The sequence below is a fragment of the Phodopus roborovskii genome, unplaced genomic scaffold (assembly GCF_943737965.1).
Source record: "Phodopus roborovskii unplaced genomic scaffold, PHOROB, whole genome shotgun sequence".
Classification (NCBI taxonomy): Eukaryota; Metazoa; Chordata; class Mammalia; order Rodentia; family Cricetidae; genus Phodopus; species Phodopus roborovskii.
This window is the reverse complement of record NW_026126541.1, coordinates 483,962-502,351: the sequence shown is the minus strand read 5'-3', so window position 1 is coordinate 502,351 and position 18,390 is coordinate 483,962. Positions and strand designations below refer to the sequence as shown.

Below are 18,390 nucleotides of genomic sequence, written 5' to 3'. Positions count from 1 at the left end.
TTGATAAGGCTGAAGATTGGACTGTTAAAATTATTATTCCCTCTTTCTAGATAGAAATATTATGTACTAGACTTAAGCTTTCCATCTTAGGACAGACAACTCTACTATAAACTTTGTTATGCCTTTAACCTAGGACTAAATATGTAGGTCTTAACTTTATATGTTCTTGATTTTCCTTTTCTTAGAGCACACTTGATATTCACTGTTTTTGTGTCGAGCCTAAATCTTTCCTTCAGACGAAAAGGGGAATTGTGGTGAGATATTCACTCTGTCTATACCTGTTGCACTGACCACACCCACTGGGGTAAGGACAGGTGCCGTGACCTGGGGGAACTAGGTCCAGGGCAGGGACCCTGGAGTGCTCTCTTTGCTCGCTGGACTGAGTCAGAGCATAGCATCCAGATGCATCCTTGGGCCTGGAACCTGCTGGCATTCATCTGTCTCTGTTGTAAGTTATTTCTCCCTGAATAAGCATTTGTTCAGCCTGTTTCCCCCGATCCTTGTTATTCCACAATAAAGTGTTGAATCCAGCTGGAGCTAGAGTAAGAGGTGGTTACAAACCACCTGAAGTGGGTGCTGGGAACTAAACTTGGGTCCTCTGAAGAAAAAGTCTTAACCATCAAGCCATCTCTCCAGGCCACAAATTAAAGACAAATAAAATTAACAGTCATCTGAGCTCACTGCTTTCAAGAACCAAATCCTAAATTTCTTTAAATAGGTACTCAATCAGAAAACATCATCAAAATTAGCCAAATGGGAGCTCAAGAGAAAAGAAGCTCCCGATGACTGGTGTACTACGTACTTCAATGTCGATATCTTTGAATGCTTTGGCACCCAATTCTGTCTTCTTGATCTGCTCTAACCGCTCCCGAACAGTTTTCTTTTTGATTTGCTCATGTTCCTGAAGGATGCGTTCCTTCTCTCGCTCCTTTGCCTCCTGGCGCAGCCTCTCTTCTTCAGCCTTCCGTACTTTCTGAAGCTCTGCTTCCCTCTGCTCCAGTTCTTCTTTCTCACGTTGGATATTTAGACTCTCAAGGCGTTCTTTCCTTTCCTCAATTGTCTGGCGACGAGCCAGAATCCGCTGATGTTCTTTTCGTGAATTTTTAAGATATGCAGTAACTGCCAACTGATGCTGTTCTTCTTTCTCTTGCTTCAAAAACAAGTGCATTTTAAAATGATTATACATATATACACTGGAAGCAGACAGCACTAGCTTTTCACAAGTATGTGCATTTAGTAATAGTGTTCTAGTACCAAGTACTACAGCACTACAGTTACTTAGTCTCTAACAATGACACAAGCTAAACTATTATTTGCCAGTCTATTGTTGTTCTGAGGACCAAATCTATTGTGTCAAGCCAATACTAACAGAGTTCACCAACAATAATTTATCAAGAACTCAAATCACTTCAACAAATGGGCCGAGGTTTTGGTATATGCAGTCTGCTGTTTTATGTAACAATATTAATTATTACCCATTGAAAGGTATTTCATTTCAACAACTTACCTATGTTGACCAAAAAAAAAAAATTAAATTTAAATTTAAAAAAACCCCACCAGTGAACAGGAAATCATGACGTCTTTTCCACAGATTTCATCTCAAACAATGTTATGAAAGATATTAAGTCCTTCAAAACTTTTGTAGCTCATATCCCCTCTCAAGACACATACCAGAATATGAGCAGGCTTGATGACTTCAAGTGCTTTTGCAAGCACTGAGGACATAGCTGTGAGTTGATTTCTTATTTGTTCTGATGGCATGCTTTGCAGATGAGGACCAATTGGGGCATCTTCTCGAGTTGCATAATTCAAGTCTGATCCAAAACTCAGAGTCCGAGAAGTATGATCAATACGAACCTTAGAAAATTAAATTATCAGTAACCAAGACTATATTTACAACTGCATTTGAGAAAAAAATTATCAATCCAAAGTTAATAGAAAAGTAACAAGAACTTGCTCATTATAGTTTTTAAAAGGTTACATGTCTTTGTAGTTCTCAAAGACCTTCCAACCTGCCACCAGTGCCTACTTATAGCACATACCTGTAGGTCGCAGTGCCTGGCTGCATCTACTATGGCCCGTTCCAGTTGGAAAGCATCAACAAAAGGAACCAGAGAAGTCAAACGAGAAAACTCAATGCTCTGATAAATCTGTGCCACCTGCACAAAAAAACACAGGGTTAATAACAGCTACTATTTAGTCACATTTTTTACGTGCAATTTCATGGCAGCTAGAGGAAGCAGAAATTATGCTCATTGTCCAGAAAGGAAAAAAACTGAAGTTCATACAAATCAGCATAGCAGTAGATTATTGGACCTGGAGTTTCGATCCAAAGCCCCAAATCATATGCTATGTTATGCATAACCATCTTCTGAATTTCATTCATAAATCAAAAACCTAAATGGCCACATATTTATAAAGGCCTACTACTTACCTAATATAAATACTTCTAAATCTTTATTTTTTTTTTTTTGTCTGAAGGAGACTGGCAGCATTACTATATACAGTTACTCTGCTAATTAGCCTTCAATTATTTATATAGCACATAAGAAATAACACTGCTCACATATTCAAAAGAAAGCAGGTCAATGAAATGTGCAAACATTCCCTCAGCAAATAAAAATAAGGACAACTCAGCAACAGGCACAGTGATGCACACCTTTAATCTCAGTACTTGGTAGGCAGAAGCAGCCAGAGCAAACAGTGAGGCCCTATGGGGGTGTGGTCGAAGATGTCAATGTTAACCCAATACCTGAGGAAATCTCAGTATTTGGCAAAGAAAAAAAGTAGGGGAGGAGGTACATACAGTTAAGTCACTGATTGCTTTCTCATAGGTAATTACAAATTTTTTCCAGTTTTATCGTCAAACTAAAAAGTAAAAGGGCTCTGGAGGGGAGGGAAGATTCCCAGAGCCGCCAATCTAGCTATTTGTAAGGTTCAGGTTCAGCAGCAATCTCAAAATACAAAGCTGAGCAACAGATTAACAGGGAAAAGACACCTCTGGCCTCCACATGCTTGTGCACACATGTACAAAACAAATGTATACATACATACATACATACATACATCATGTATCATGCAACAGTGTTACAAAGTCAAGGGCAGGAACCTCAAGTTTCTCCATAAAACATTTGCTTTCATTTTACCTGTTGCAGAAGGCGGAGTATGGTGTTATTCTGTAGTTGTGGTACATACTGTTGCAATTCTGGTTCCTTTTCAGGTTGTTCCCTAACCCAATTTAATACCTATAAAACCAATTAAATTGAGAAAAAATTATAGTTTATATGTAGCAGATAAAAAGTTCTTAATAGATATACAAAACAACATGTAATATAAAGATATAAAATTCATCCATGACACTATCAATGCTTGTCTGAAGGTGACTGACAGCAGTGGCAAAAGTAGTCATGCTGCTAATTTACCTCCAAAAATTTGTCTAGCACATCAGAAATATCTTTTCTCTTGATGTGAAGAAAAAAGACAATCAAATGTGCATTTCTCAACATAGAAGTACACTTCTCTTTTAGACAAATACAATTCTCAACTGCAGTTAATGCCAACAGTGAGAGTGAAGACCAAAAAATGCCCATGCCAAGGCTTACCTTTGTGACTCTCTCACAGAGTTTTAGTGGGTTGAATTCTACCTCCAGCCAGTTGTAAAGGTCTTTTACTTCTGGGACAACATACTGTAGCACATTGAATCTGACCTATAGTAAGAAAGGCAAAAAGTTTACCTGCTAAAGGATAAATTTTCCAGCAGTGATTCTGGACTACAAATTAAAATGAGAAAAGTATCTGACCTCAGCTCCCTATAAATTTACCAAATACAATCCAAACCATTAATATAATTATTCCATATTGTTTCTAGCTATAAATAACAACCCCCCCCCCAAAAAAAAACTTGAAAAGAGAATAATCTATAAGGTAACATACAATATTTACAAAGACAACTATAATGGACAACACAAATTACAAATAACAGCTTCTTTTGGGGGGGGGGGGAAGGGTAATTGAGACCGGGTTTCTCAGTGTAGACCAGGCTGGCCTCAAACACAAGGATCCACCTGCCTCACAACTGCTGGGATTAAAGGAGTGTGCCACCACAGCCTGGCCAACAGATTATTCTTATATGAAGTATCACAAAAAATTACCAGGACAGCTCTATTCTCCTCAGGACATAATTTGGAAAACTCAGCATCCATTAACAGAACAGTATTATGTTCACTTAACAGCTCTGGTCCCCTGTATCATCAGATTCCACATACACACTCAGCCAATCAAATCATATTTAGATAATATTCAAGAAAAAAATTGTAACTGTACAACATGTTTTTCTTATCACCTAAACAACATGGCATAAATATAAGTATTCTAAGTAATTTGGAGACCAAATTCCAATCTAACATGGGGTTATACAAAGATTATGTGCAAATACAACCACTGCCCTATTTCAGCTTACCAGTGGGTTTTGATGTCCACTGGGATCTGAACCAATGTTCTGAACCAGTATCATGCAGACACTTTCAAGTATAACTGAAAACCGTACCTAACTCGTCACATACTCTGATCCACTGCTTTAATGAATCTCCTCAAATGAACAAGATCCATTTCATCAGTGGTTCCTTGTCCACACATCAGAAGCCTGACAATGAATCTGAACTCCCAGTATTTAATCATGAATTAACTTTTAACTTATCACATAGTTTTCTCTCTAAAGCGGTAAATGCTCAGATTTATACTAACCATATCATTAATAAGGCCGATTCGTGTGGGTGGGGCTTGAAGGCCTAGCAGTGTTGCAAGGCGTCGCTGCTTCTCAACTATAATACCATCCATGTCCAAAAGTCGAGCAATGTCAGTTCGTTCAGGAGTAATAGGTATGGAAAGAGTCGCCAAAAGGACTCTAGTGGACATTCTGTGGTGAACAAAGTTTTGTTTGTTAAGATTATAAATGTGCTTCTTTTAATTATCTGTTGTATGCCATCAACGGAATATATGTAGTATACTAATCATTCCAGCACAGCACAATATCAGACAATTGCACCTTCAGGAAGTGAATCCTTGTGAACTCAATCCCCTATCAACACACTAAATGTGGCCCAGCAGCACTAAAGACAAACATCCTTACCAAAATAATTAAAGGTAGCTTTGGAAACTAAGAAAATAGACTTAAAGTAAACACAATTATGACAGAGAATGGAAAGATAGAAACCATTTTTTTTTTAACTTTCCTGAAACACAAGAAGTCTATACTTTAGAATGATAAGTAGCAATGATGCCCAGGAATCTTAATAGCATACAGGAGAAAATGACCTGATGATGCTAACCAACATTACAATATTAACTCCCTTAAAGAAAACCATTTGGTTTTCATCCACAAAACTAAGAAAAACAGATTAAAAAAAAAAAAGCCAGTTTACTAACAAAGAAGGTGACATGTAAACTGCCTAGTTTGTGCAAGGAAATGGCAATGAATTAAATTTCTAGCTTGACAAAAATAAGAAAAAAGAAAGCAACTGAAAAGAAACATGCTATGTGATAGGGTCTGTGTGGGTTCTTCTTGTGGGAAAGGATTGTACTATGTAGTTTAAAAGCTAGTCTAGTGTTGGAACATCTGATTCTCACCACCTCAGGCCATTCAACCTACACTTTGATTTTTAGTCTGTAAGTTGTACATACCCTTTTTTATTTTGAAATGTGTTTTCATGCTTATCTCCCAAATAATCTCCATGTTATGATTCACATGTTAAGAACATTTTTACTCATTACCATAGTACAGAATTCATCTTTTCCCAAACTATAGACATAAAGTGTAGTATTACTGGAAAAATATGCAGCAGCAATGAATGATCCACAGATCCTAGTCAACCATGCAATCCTAAGAATAAACAGACCTCCTCTCCTCTCCTAGTATATAGTACCCACAGTGTTGATAATAGGTCAGTGTAATAGATCCTTACTTAACACATTTTCTACTTACAGTAGATCTACCAGGATATACCAGGATATAACCTAACACAAGTGCTTTATACTAGTTGCTGTTTTATAATCAAGGAAAAAGAAAAGAGCTTGATGGTATTACCTAATTATCCAACTGCTCTAAAAATAGAGTATACCAATACACGTGTTAGCATTACCTCTGTGAATACACATTTTCTCAGTTGGGTTTCTGGTGGCAGTTTTTCTGGGGTCAGAAGTAGAAGATGGCTAAAGAATACTCTCCAAGGAGAGTAATGTCTCAGAGACACTTGGCAGTCGCAATTAGAGATTGTTCCTTACCCGTAAGGGGTAGAGTCTAGGAATACTACTAAACATCCTACCAAGCACTAGCAATACACAACAGTATTTATTAGCCAATCCAAAATGTCCAGAAGCTAAGATACCATGCTTAGATCACAATACCACTTAAGTTTAATTTCATTACCATCCAACTATAACATTCTTACCTTTGCATCTCATCTTGTGTAAGATTCTTTCTCATTTCCCTAGACAGATGATAAAGACGATGAAGTGTAGATGCATGAAACAGAGCATTTCCAGATTTCCAAAACACTGTTGAGACTTTGTTATAATAATTTGCCATCAACTGAGGCTTAGGTGGTTTTTTAGACAAAGAAAATAGCCCATGAATATCTTCCACGGCTTTGAAGGCTTCCTAAAATGTACAAATTAATCACTTCATTAAAAAAGGATCAAATACAAATTCCTTTTATGAAATTAAAACATACTATAGTTAAAAGCAGAAAATAAAATGCCTAATATGGTTTCTATTTCTATCTGGTAAATCTGAGAAATTGTTATAATTACAAAAATGCTATCTTTGAAAGCTTTTTTTTTCTAAGATAGGGTTTGTGTGTGTAGCCTTGGCTGTCCTAGAACATTTTTCCTAATATAATCAAGTTTGCTTGTCCTCTCTAAGTATAATTTAAGATAGCTGTCCCTATAAAAAAGGAAAAGTACTATGTGCAAGAGCAGAAGACTGAATCACATGGTTTTTTACTTAACTAAAAACTGATTTAGTTTAATCCCTTATAATTTCAATTGCCTTTTTTATGTTAAATAAATATAAAGGCCTTCATGTTATATTAATTCACAAAATGATGAGAATATATCCTAAGAAGGGGGAAAAGGGGGCCAGGAAGCTTTTCATCATTACTGCCAATCATTAAAATGCAGCATACATCATGCATGGTGCTAAAGCAGCCCTTCTCCAACACAGACAAGGTTAAGTGTGTCTTTTTTTAACTTCTAATCACCAATAAATGCTCATAAAGTACAATAAAGTTACAATGTACTGTCAGATTAACACAAAATTATGAGGAAACTGCTATTTAACAGTCTTTGTAGAAACTAGAGATGTAATCTGTGGTGTTAGCACATGCTTACCATTTGAAAGGCCATGACCTATCAAGACAAGACCCTGGGTTTAGGACTAGCACATACACAAACACTAATTCCTGGCACTAAAACCAAACAAAATGAGGCGAGGAAACAACAAAAACACTTCCATCTCTAAATATTTTTCTCCATACTTCTTTCATCAGACTACCCAGCTCAGAATGGTACCAATCATAGAACCACATTCTGAGTAGCAGTCAGGATGCACGGTTTTTTTTCGGGGGGGGGGGGGGGCTTGTTTTTGCATAGAATGAAAAGATTACATACATGATGTAGCCCAGATTTTGCAAGTGATTAAAAACTGAGTTATGAATTTCCTATCTAGAATTGTTCCTGCCATCAATCAGCTCACATTACCTACTGAAATTAATCAGTAACACAAATAATCAAGGTGATACAAAGCAAATAGTTAACTTGCCTGCCATAGTTCCATGCTGATAGCACTGTCCAACTGAACAAGTCTGGTTTCCAAATGCATTGACTGGCTCTCTGGATTATTAAGATTAATTGCTGTGCTTTGGTTATGGTGGCGCTGAATCTGAGATAAGTGCATTCGTAAGTTGTCACAGAGCTTGCGGAACTCAGCCTTTCGAGTATACTGGAGGCAGAATTTGAAAGCTGTAAGCACAATTGTCAAACAAGAATTAGATATTTTCTGTCAACTTAAATATCTGACATTAAGTTTTATATGCCACAAATTAGTATCAATTTTAACCAGGTTCACTAGGCTCACCATTAGTACAAAATCATTAGAGTCGGTCCTAAATCCCTCCATAAACCTGCCACCACTCTTAAATCTGAGCAAATAAAAGACATGGTCATAAGACCTGGTCCAATGTATGGTTCTACAAATTTACAAATAGGAAAAGAATAGAACTTAAATGTATAGGGAATCCAGTGCCCTCTTCTGGCCACTGCAGGCACCAGGCATATAGACATACATACAGTAAAAACACCTATACACAAAAAAATAAATTATTTCAAAATAAATAAACCCAGGAATTACAAAGACCTAAAAGAACAAAAATTGCTAGGCTGAAATACTATGAACTTACATATCTAATGTACATATAATGCAACACGCTTTTGTACTAATGAAAGCTATGTAATATAAAGATTTACCTAATTTCAAATACAGAAACAGAAGTAACTACTTATTGCATCATTAAAATGTACATCTACGCAGTATCAGAGTATTTTGGGGGACATCTTTGCTCTTATAATACTTTGTATTTTGCTGAGTGGTGGTGGCATATGCCTTTGATCCCAGCACTTGGGAAGCAGAGTCAGGTGGATCTCTGAGTTCAAGGCAAGCCTGATCTACTGAGCAAGCTGCTCCAGGACAATCAGGTTATACAGAGAAAACCCTGTCTCAAAATTAACAAACATTTCTATTTCAACAGACCTCAAACAAGCAATATGATTTAACCTCAACTCAATATTTTTTTACCAAGTCAGCAAAAAGCCCAAGTTTGCTTATGAGACATGATATAGATGTATGTTATATATGCAAATAAATACAGGTACCAATATTCCTATTAAAACAGTCATAGCAGAAAGTTACCAATGAATAAAGAAATTCTGAGCCAGGTGGGGGGATGGGTGCCTGTAATCCTTAAGCACCTGGGAAACAAGAGGACTGGTAGGTCAAGACCAACCTATCCTGACTACTTATGAAAACAAAACAGAAAGACACAGAAAGAAATTGTGGAAATAATCATACCTTAAGACTGGAAATATAAACTTGTTAAGTATAAAAAAAAAAGGGGGGAGGGGGAACCAAGTAGTCACTCAGTTACAAGGCTCCATGCATCACATCAAAAAGAAGAAAAAAAATCTGTCAATATAGTCCTTTAGTGTGTGGTCTTAAAAGGTAACCAAATAGGAAGTGATCCATGACATCAACACTAAGCAATACTGCTTAGGAATGAGAAATATGGTGGGCATAGTGGTGTATGCCTTTAATCCCAACCTGGTCTTCAGAATAAATTCCAGGACAGCCAGGACTACAGAGGAACTGTCCCAAGGTTATAAGGTATAAGGCTATCCAAGTAGAAAGGAGGGATAAGAGACTTATTAGGGGGAGGGGGAAGTCAGGGAATTGCAGTAGGAGGGTGGTACTCAAGAATGAAGTATGACATATGAAAATATACTCTATGGCCTATGGCCGTGTGGTTAACTTTAAAAAAGCAGGAGTAGAACAATTCCATATAGAAATGTATTAACTCGTAAGATAAATCTTTTTTGGCTATTTATGTAATAAAAGTTAATTTCATTTCACTAAGGATAAAAGTAGTTATTTTTCAAAACTATAGAGAAAGGAGGTTAATCTACAAATATCTATTCTAAATGTTTACTAACATTTCATATTGTTCTTTTACCTTGCTGGGCGATGTCATGGTAAAGGCGCTCTACTCTAGAATTGTTTCGAAGAAGGTCCAAACACTGCCTGTATGATTCCCATAGGAACTTGACCCAGGGAGTCAACAGCAATCGGTCAGTACGATCCTGAGTGTCTTCCCCGCTTACTGCACTTAAGAGAACACTACAAAGGAAAATGTATTAAAAACTATTTTAGATAATTTTTTTTACTGTGCTCTGAAAACCCGAACCAACAATGACAAATAGAGAAATTCTTCCCACAACTTCATATATACTGTCAAGCTGTCCCTTACCATCTGTATCTGAAGTCTTAGTCTGTATTACAACAGCTTAAATTTTAATGTGTATTCTAAATATTGCTTACATGGTTGGTGAAGTATACATTTTAAACATCAAAGGTAAGCATTTTGTTCTAATAACCACCCACCTGAGGGGGGGATGATACTGTCCCATATAAAGAAAAACACAGCTGTGTGGTGGTGGCACACACCTTTAGTCCCAGCTCTTAAGAGGCAAAGGTAGGAGGATGATCTTTTGAGTTTGAGGCCAGCCTGGTCTACAGAGTACATTCCAATGTAACAAGGACTACACATAGAAACCCTGTCTCAGAAAAAAGCAATGTAAACAGAAAAAACACTGTGTTAATAATGAAAACATTTACTAAGGAATTAAACCCACATACCTCTCGGGCGTCTGAATATTATCCAGATCTTCTATATCTAACACCATTTGTTGGGACTCTTCTTTAGCAGCTTCGGTTTTTTCCTCTGCTAATTTCAAGTATGCCCTAACAACATCTTCTAAAGATTTTATGTTTACCTACAGGAAGGAAAAAGAATTGTTTTCTCCAATGAACTAAAAGAATGTTTAAAAAGCAATCAAGATGTAAAATTTAATTTGAATGGTAAATTCCTCTGTAAGTTACTAAAAAGCACTTTAAAAATACAAGAATGAGCACAGTACCTGCTGACAAATGTTCTTATACTGATATAAACCTTCCTTAGCCAAGTGGCTCTTACGAAGATCCACACACAGTTCCAAGTATTTCAACATAATTGGCTCATGTATCTTTTGCCATGTTCTGTGTTTCTTGCTTTTCATAACATCATAAAGAACATCCAGGGCAGGTTGCTTTTTGCCAACTTCAAGAAATTCTGGAGGGAAAAAAATTGAGAATTAAAGTTAGCTGTACATACATATAAAAACTGAATAATAAACTAAGGAAATGATTCAATAGGTAAAGGCCCTTGTTGCCAACCCTGATCCTCAAGTTTTATCAATGGTAACCATATGGTAGCAGAAGAACCCACTCTTGAAAATTGTTCTGACCTCCACATGCACACCAAAGAACATGCAGGCCCAGTCCCCTTAACTTGCACAAATAAATAAACGTAAAAGAAAAGGTTTAAAAAAATCTAAGTCTTGCCTCCTTAGTGATTTAATTTTCTAATTCATTCCTAACTTTTTTTAAACAGGATTCTAACAGGATTCCCATAATCATCCAACATATAATGATAAAAATATTAGTATTATCTCAAAATATAGTAGAACTCAGTGATTTTAAAATTCCAGAAACTGAAGTCATGAATTGGGAGATAACCCCCCAGTAACTAAAAGTGTAACTATGACTTTATATATTTGATAGATTATTTTATGAAGTAAAAAATTGGTTTTTTTCTTACTACCTACTTTAAGGCCAGGTGGTAACTTTTTTTTTTCCCCCTTTGGTTTTTCAAGACAGGGTTTCTCTGTAGCTTTGGAGCCTGTCCTGGAACTAGCTCTGTAGACCAAGCTGGCCTCAAACTCAGAGATCTGCCTGCCTCTACCTCCTGAGTGCTGGGACTAAAGGCATGCGCCATTTGGCAACATTTAAGAGTTTATTCTTAAGGAAATCTAGTGAAGTCTTAGAATTGGATAGTAAGTGTTCCAACTTTGTTAGCTGGTTATCTGATCTGACATAGGTCTGAAGCCTTTCCATATAAATTTTACAAATGATTGCAAAATAGCTTGCAAAGATTTTGTTTGGGATTATATTGTACAGTACAGATGTGACAGTCCATCTAACCCCTATCATGTAAATGGGTCACGTACACACACCAGAAGAAAAGGCAAGAAAGGGACTGAAAGGAGTTTGTGAGTCTGGAGGGGATGGCTCAGCAGTTAAGAGAAAGAGAATGTCCAGTTCTTGCACAGAACCTAAGTCCTAGCACCCACACAGGCAGCTCACAACAGTTTTCATCTTTCTTCTAGATTTTCCAGAATTTCTCTCTCTCTCTCTCTCTCTCTCTCTCTCTCTTTCACACACACACACACACACACACACACACACACACACACACACACACAAACACACCCCTCCTTTTCTTTTGAGAGATAGGGTCTTTCTATGTAGCCTTAAAAAAAAAAAAAAAAGGAGCTGCTAAGCTTAGTAGCATATGCTTTTAATCCCAGCACTCAGCAAGTCAGATCCAGGTGGATCTCTAAGTTCCAGGACAACCAGCTATACAGAGATATTCTGTCTCAAAAAACAAACATTAAAAAAAAAAAGAATAAAACCAAAAGAAACTTCAACACAATTAAAGAGAAGCATCAATTAGGATTCAATGGTCTAAATTCAAGTATCCTCCCAAACTTCAGATTGATACGTACTCACTAATGGAATGCTTTATTAAGGGTTGGTCTTTAAAGATGTGATTGGATCAAAGGGTTCCACCCTCTAAATACAACAAGTAACTTTTATAGATGCTTCCTTTTTGTTCTATTTCATTAGGCAAGGACCACAGCCAGCTCTCACCAGATATTCAACCTGCTAGTTTATTTATCATGGACTTTTCAGACACCAGAAATGAGGGGGGAAAAAAATCTTGGTATTGATTGGTAAGGTACCAAGAATATAGTATCTTGTCACACCAGCAGCCACAGATTAAAATAAAGGCCATTCTACAAAACACAGGAGTACTTCTCAAATCTGTGATTTAAAAAAAAAAAAAGAAAAACTAGAAAAGTCTAAGACACTGACAACTAAGTCATGACGATTAAATGTAATGCAGTATGTGGATAGGATCCTAGGGCAAAAGGTAATTGAAGTACAAACTTTACTTAATAATCTCAATTGCAGTCCTGGAAGTGAAGGGGGTGCACGCCTTTAGTCCCAGTACTCAGAGGCAGAGGCAGAGGGAGGCATATCTCTGGGAGTTCGAGGCCAGCCTGGTATAAAGGAGTTCCACAACAGCCAGGACTGTCCCAAAGAGAACTCCTATCTCAAAAATACAAAAAAGTCAATTGCTAGGCATGGGTGCTGGTGAATGCTTTTGCTCCCAGCACCCAGAAAGAAGAGGCAGGAAGATCGGTGGTTTGGAGGCTGGCCTGGTCTACTTAGTGAGTTCCAAGGCTACAAAGTGAGATCTTATATCTAAAATAAAACAAAAATAACTTCAGTTACTGGCTCCTTAGTTATGAGTGATATACTTTATTGTTTTAGGATGTTCACTAATGGGAATAACTGGATATGGTGAGAACTGTACTACCTTTAAATGATTCTGTGAAACTAAAAACTTTAATAAAAATATACAGTATAGGGCAAAGAAATGTGACTTTACACGCTTGAAGGCATTATGTTTAGTAACATTTCCAAATCCAGGTGCTATCTTAAATTTTATGTATATAGTATCTTTTCAAATTCAATCAATATAAGTGGCTCTAGATTAAAAATATGTATTTTGTCCTTTTCCCCTTCACACAAATAGTAGAAAATATTTAATCTAGTCAACTAGTTAAGTTCATTTTTTAATAGTAAAACCCTGTCCCTATCACCCCCTAAAGAAACAAAAACAATCTTGAGGAAACAATTCTTTTTTCTAAATTAATCTGAATTTGGGGGTGTTCTGCCTTAAAGAAGTCTGTTTGAAGCCCTGGGTTCAATATCCAGTACCATTTTTTAAATGGTTAGCATTGAGGCTGGAGGGGTAGGTGGTCAATGCTTTAGGACAAACACTGTTGCTCTTTCAGAGCACCCAAGTTCTGATCCCCGGATCCACATGGTGGCTCAAAACCATCTGTCACTCTGCTCCAGGGGACCTGATATGGACACCAGACACACAGGTATACACACATACAAGAAAAAGACTCATGCACTCAGAAGGCCAAAAGCTCCTAGATCTACAGGTTTAGTGACCAAGGTTTCGGGAATGGTGCTTCTTCCAAGGCTTCCAGTGCTCTGGCTCTCAAACACATTAAGTTTATACCTGAACAAGCCACACAACATATCAAAAACTAAGCATCTTTACAAAATATTCCAAGTCCTCTTATTTATCAGCAATTTCTTCCCCTGGCTACAGCCCAAACCTAAGGCCTCACCTCTGGTACTATATCCTGTACATGAAATGTGCCTAAGGTTGTTTTCCATGTTACTTTAGGTGTTTTTCAAATCAATTTAACCAAAATTCCTATCAGCAAAAAAACTTACTAGTACATGAATTTAGCCATAACAGCAGGGCTGGAGAGATGGCCCAGCAGTTTAGAATACTGGCTACTACTCTTCAAGGACCTGGGTTCTATTCCCAGCACCTACATGGACGCTCACATCATCTATAACTCCAGTTCCAGGTGATCCAACACTCTTCCTGACACCCTCTTCTGACTTCCAATAGGGCACTACTTGCACACAGTGCACAGACATGCATGCCCATCAAACACATACATATGAAATAAAAATTGTAACATTAAAGCAACAATAAAATAACATTATGCCCATATACACAACCCCCAATTTTAACACTTAATGTTTGCATTATGAAATACAAATGAAGTTAAAATTGAGAACTGAACCCATGATAAAATATAAAATACCGGAAATATAATAATCCACTTTCCCAATATGTATTTTTAAATGGGACTGAGGTTTCTTTACTTTTTTAAAAAAATACTACTTGTTTAAACAATTGTTTTTTATGTGTATGGGTGTTTTACTTTCATGTGTCTCACATGCATGCTTTTGTATGTCAGATGAGAACAGATCGCCTTCAACTGGAGTTACAGTTGGTTGTTAGTTTCTTAATGTCATGCTTAGAAGCTTGATGAGGTAGAATCAAATCTATATCATTAGCACTGAAAGAGGTTAAAGCTGCAGGACCAAGTTTGAAGACAACCCGGGCTAAGATTGGCACTAAAACTAAAATCTTACAAGAATAAGCTCTTAACAAATAAGTCTGGGTTCAAAACTCATCCTTTCTAACTCTGAAAGTCTCAAACTAAAGGAAGCACACTTACATATAAACATTTTACTGGGTGTGATGGAGCACGCCTTAAAATTAACCCCAGCACTCGGGTGGATTCACAACAGCCAGGTCTACATAAGAGACACTGTCTCAAAACACACAAAATTAGACAGATACCCTTACTGCCCCCCAAATTAAAAAAAAAAAAAATACAGGAGGGGAAACAAATGTTTTTAAACAAAAAGCTGAAATCAGAACACTCTTCAAAATGATCCATAGTTGAGTAGTCCCTACTTTAACTCACAAGCATAGGGATTTAGCTCCTTGAAGTTGCCTAGTTAATGGTGAGAAGGCTTTTGAGGTTAGAAGGAATTACTTCAACACTTAAAATGATTCAAGATTAAGATTCTAGAAACTGAAATCCAGAATTATTCTAGAATACATGTAGAATCTTTAGGATATGATTGAAATTTTGTCTACCAACAAAGAAAAGGTTCACATCAATCCACTTATTTTTCACTAATTTGTATCTAAGATATGTTACTATTCAGTTGTGTGGTTTCAATACAACTATCTCTTAAGGTGGGAGTTGTAGGGTGTGAGTGTAAAGTGAAAAGTTTTGACATTTTTTCCCTCAAAATTACCTCTTAGGGTGACTTGCAGAGCTACTTTAATTTTATTAAAATAATCAGTAGATTTTATCTAAATATCCCTTGAGTTACAGATGGTACAGATAAAATATTTAGGTAAAGATTTCTCAGATGTACAAAACCCTTTTATCATTCACTTAATGTTCTATAAACAGTGCTATGTGTGATAGACAATCTGCTCATGTCAAGACCCTAAAAAGCTAAGGCATCCACTACCTACACTTTAATGGGGCTGCAGCAAGAAGTCAATACAGGCCTTTAGAAAAATACACCAATAGGATCCATGTTACCCACACAGTACCTCGCTGACTTTCCTCAACTTGCTGTCATTACCAAGTCTACTACAACTAAGAAACAGTGAAAAGCAATTTAGAACATATTATGTAACCTTCCTACTTTAAACGTTATTCAACTATTAAGTTCACATGAAGATTCCAAACAGCAGAAAAACAAGGTCAGCATGTTACTATGTATGTTATGTAGGCCAAAGACTGTAGTGCTTTAAGACAGCTATGGGGGTGAGGGGGATACCCGCTGATTAATTTTATAAATTAAACACACAACAGCTATAACTACTGTTTTCTACAACACAATACTGTAGAAAATTTTAAGTTTCAAAACATCAAAAGTTCTAACTTAGCTACAGTTCTGAATTCAATAAATTGGTGTTCGTAGTACTAGGTTACCAGCAACTTGAAGTTTTTGTAAGTTCTACTGCAAATCCAGGGTGCATAATTACTTTATTGCAGACTGCCCCCTAACCACACACCACACACACACACAAAATAATAATAATAATAATAATAACAATAACACATTTCAGAAGTATGTAACCAACAGTCTTTATTCCTGACAGATTATCAGCAATGTTCCTTTATAAGTACTGACTCAAATGGTCTTTTCACAAGAAAGGACCTCCAGTTCTAACAAGCTTGCCAAACATAAACCCTCTACATACATGGTTTATCTGTTTGGATTGGGGGAGTTAAAAGAGAGACAGCTACAAAATTATTAGGATTTTTTAAAAGGCAGATTTTTAAAGACCTGAGATGTGCACTCGACTTTCTCACCACACAATGTCAAACTGAAGAGATCAGGACAAGTCTTTACTGCAAGAGCCAGGACTTAAGCACACATATGGAAATAGAAATAGTAGTCGGTGGCGCTGCGGTAAGGAAAAAAAGCCCTCATCTGAAGATCAAGAGACCTTGGTTTTAGTTTCCCGACACTTCCAAGTGACCTTGGGGAAACAACTCTTTCTAGAGGCTTGTCTGGGAAGTACCATTTTTAAATCCCTAAAGAATATTAACTTTTCGTGATTCAGAACAGGCTTTCGAACTGACCCTAATAAATATGGGGGGGTCGACCCACAGGAAACAAGTTAATGGGTCAGATGCCTGAACTACAAACTAGCGACTACGTGAGGGAAGTGGACCCTGACCCAGCAGGCCCTCCGCGTGGGACCTGGGGTCAGACGTGCCTTGAGAGGCGGGGTGGAGGTAAACTAGCTGGGTCCTCCGCCCTGGCGGGAGGTGGAGCCGAGGTTCTCGCGTGCATTGTCCCCGGGAGGGAGCCATGTTTCCTCCTCCCCGGCACTCCCTGATGGCGGTAGGGAGCGCGGGGCTTCCCAAGCAGCCTAGGGGTCTGAAGAGGAGGCGGAAGGCCGATCGGGGGGAAGGATCGCAGGGCGGGAGAGACTCGACTGCCGGGCCGCGGCCCCGCAACGCAAGCACCAGGCGGCAGCCTGGGCGGGCAGACAGGCCGGGGCGACGGTTCCTGATCGGCGCTTTCCGCCGCGGGAGCCCGCCTGAGCGGGAGGTCGTGCCGAGACACGGCCGGGGTGGCGGCGGCCGTCATGGCTGGCCTCCCCGCCCGGGGTGCGGGCAGCAGGCCGGGGCCTTCGACCTCCCAAGCCTCGGGCCGGCCCTGTGCGGCGCGACCTGCTGCCTTACTCACCGTTGGCGCGCTTGAGGGCATTTTCCGGCCTCTGGAAATAGGCCGGCATCTTGGCGGTAGGCTCGGCTCACCCGGCGTCAGCGAACTCCCTAGTGGCCCGGACCGGGAGAGGAGGCGGAGGGGGACTAGCGCGAGCTACCACGCGCCTCGCCAGCAGTCGCCCGCGCCCAGCCGGCCAGAGACGGAAAGGAAGGAGCCACGTGATTCCCTTGCGGCGGCACCGCCGCCGCCCGAGCCCCGGATGTAGGGGGCGGGCCTCTGCGCATGCTCTGACTTTCTCCGCGCGCAGGCGCGCTGGTGTCTCGAGCGAGGGTTGACGTGGCGGCGGCTAGCGGGTGGCGCGAACTGTTGTGTGCCTCTTTGGGGCGCGGGAAGGGACCATAGAGACAGTTTCCTAGGGACGGCGGTGCTCCAACGAACGCGGGGTGGGGAAGGGGAGTTTGCGGTCATGTCTGCGACGAGAAATGGCCATGTCCACACAATCATTTCCAAAAACGAGTGGCGCGTGTGCAGGCCGTATTAAGATAAGGTCACATTGGCTACGCAGGGATCTCGTCTGACTGTCGGGAAAGGCTGCAAAACAAAAGAGAATTTTTGGTTTGGTTGTTTTTGTCTCTCGAGACAGGGTTTCACTGTTGTGTAGCCCTGGCTGTGCTTGATCTCACTGTGTAGACCCTGCTAGCCACCTGCCGCGTTCAGGCGCGTGCCACCGCCGCCCGTGCTGAGCAGGTATCGCAGGCCAATGGTGCTCACCGCGGGGAAATAGTGGCTTAAGGGACAAGGAAAGG

General features: G+C 39.0%; 1 protein-coding gene and 2 non-coding genes across 3 annotated transcripts in view; all 3 read right to left on the bottom strand.

The window, feature by feature from the left end:
* Eif3a (eukaryotic translation initiation factor 3 subunit A) overlaps nt 1-17,805 on the bottom strand; it is a 30,339-nt gene extending 12,534 nt beyond the window's left edge. The window contains exons 1-12 of the mRNA XM_051199836.1: nt 17,603-17,805; nt 10,744-10,934; nt 10,463-10,599; nt 9,780-9,943; nt 7,813-8,016; nt 6,447-6,651; nt 4,744-4,915; nt 3,603-3,707; nt 3,147-3,245; nt 2,043-2,159; nt 1,672-1,857; nt 803-1,150 (exon numbers count right to left, since the gene is read on the bottom strand). Coding sequence (XP_051055793.1) covers nt 803-1,150; nt 1,672-1,857; nt 2,043-2,159; nt 3,147-3,245; nt 3,603-3,707; nt 4,744-4,915; nt 6,447-6,651; nt 7,813-8,016; nt 9,780-9,943; nt 10,463-10,599; nt 10,744-10,934; nt 17,603-17,651 — 1,977 coding nt within the window. The 5' untranslated portion in view covers nt 17,652-17,805. The remainder of the gene's footprint in view (nt 1-802; nt 1,151-1,671; nt 1,858-2,042; nt 2,160-3,146; nt 3,246-3,602; nt 3,708-4,743; nt 4,916-6,446; nt 6,652-7,812; nt 8,017-9,779; nt 9,944-10,462; nt 10,600-10,743; nt 10,935-17,602) is intronic.
* On the bottom strand, nt 2,470-2,601 carry LOC127233591 (small nucleolar RNA SNORA19). Its single transcript, XR_007835488.1, has one exon. It is a non-coding gene; the product is annotated as a small nucleolar RNA SNORA19 (small nucleolar RNA).
* Nucleotides 3,368-3,496, bottom strand: LOC127233592 (small nucleolar RNA SNORA19). Its single transcript, XR_007835489.1, has one exon. It is a non-coding gene; the product is annotated as a small nucleolar RNA SNORA19 (small nucleolar RNA).
* Nucleotides 17,806-18,390: the final 585 nt, after the last annotated feature.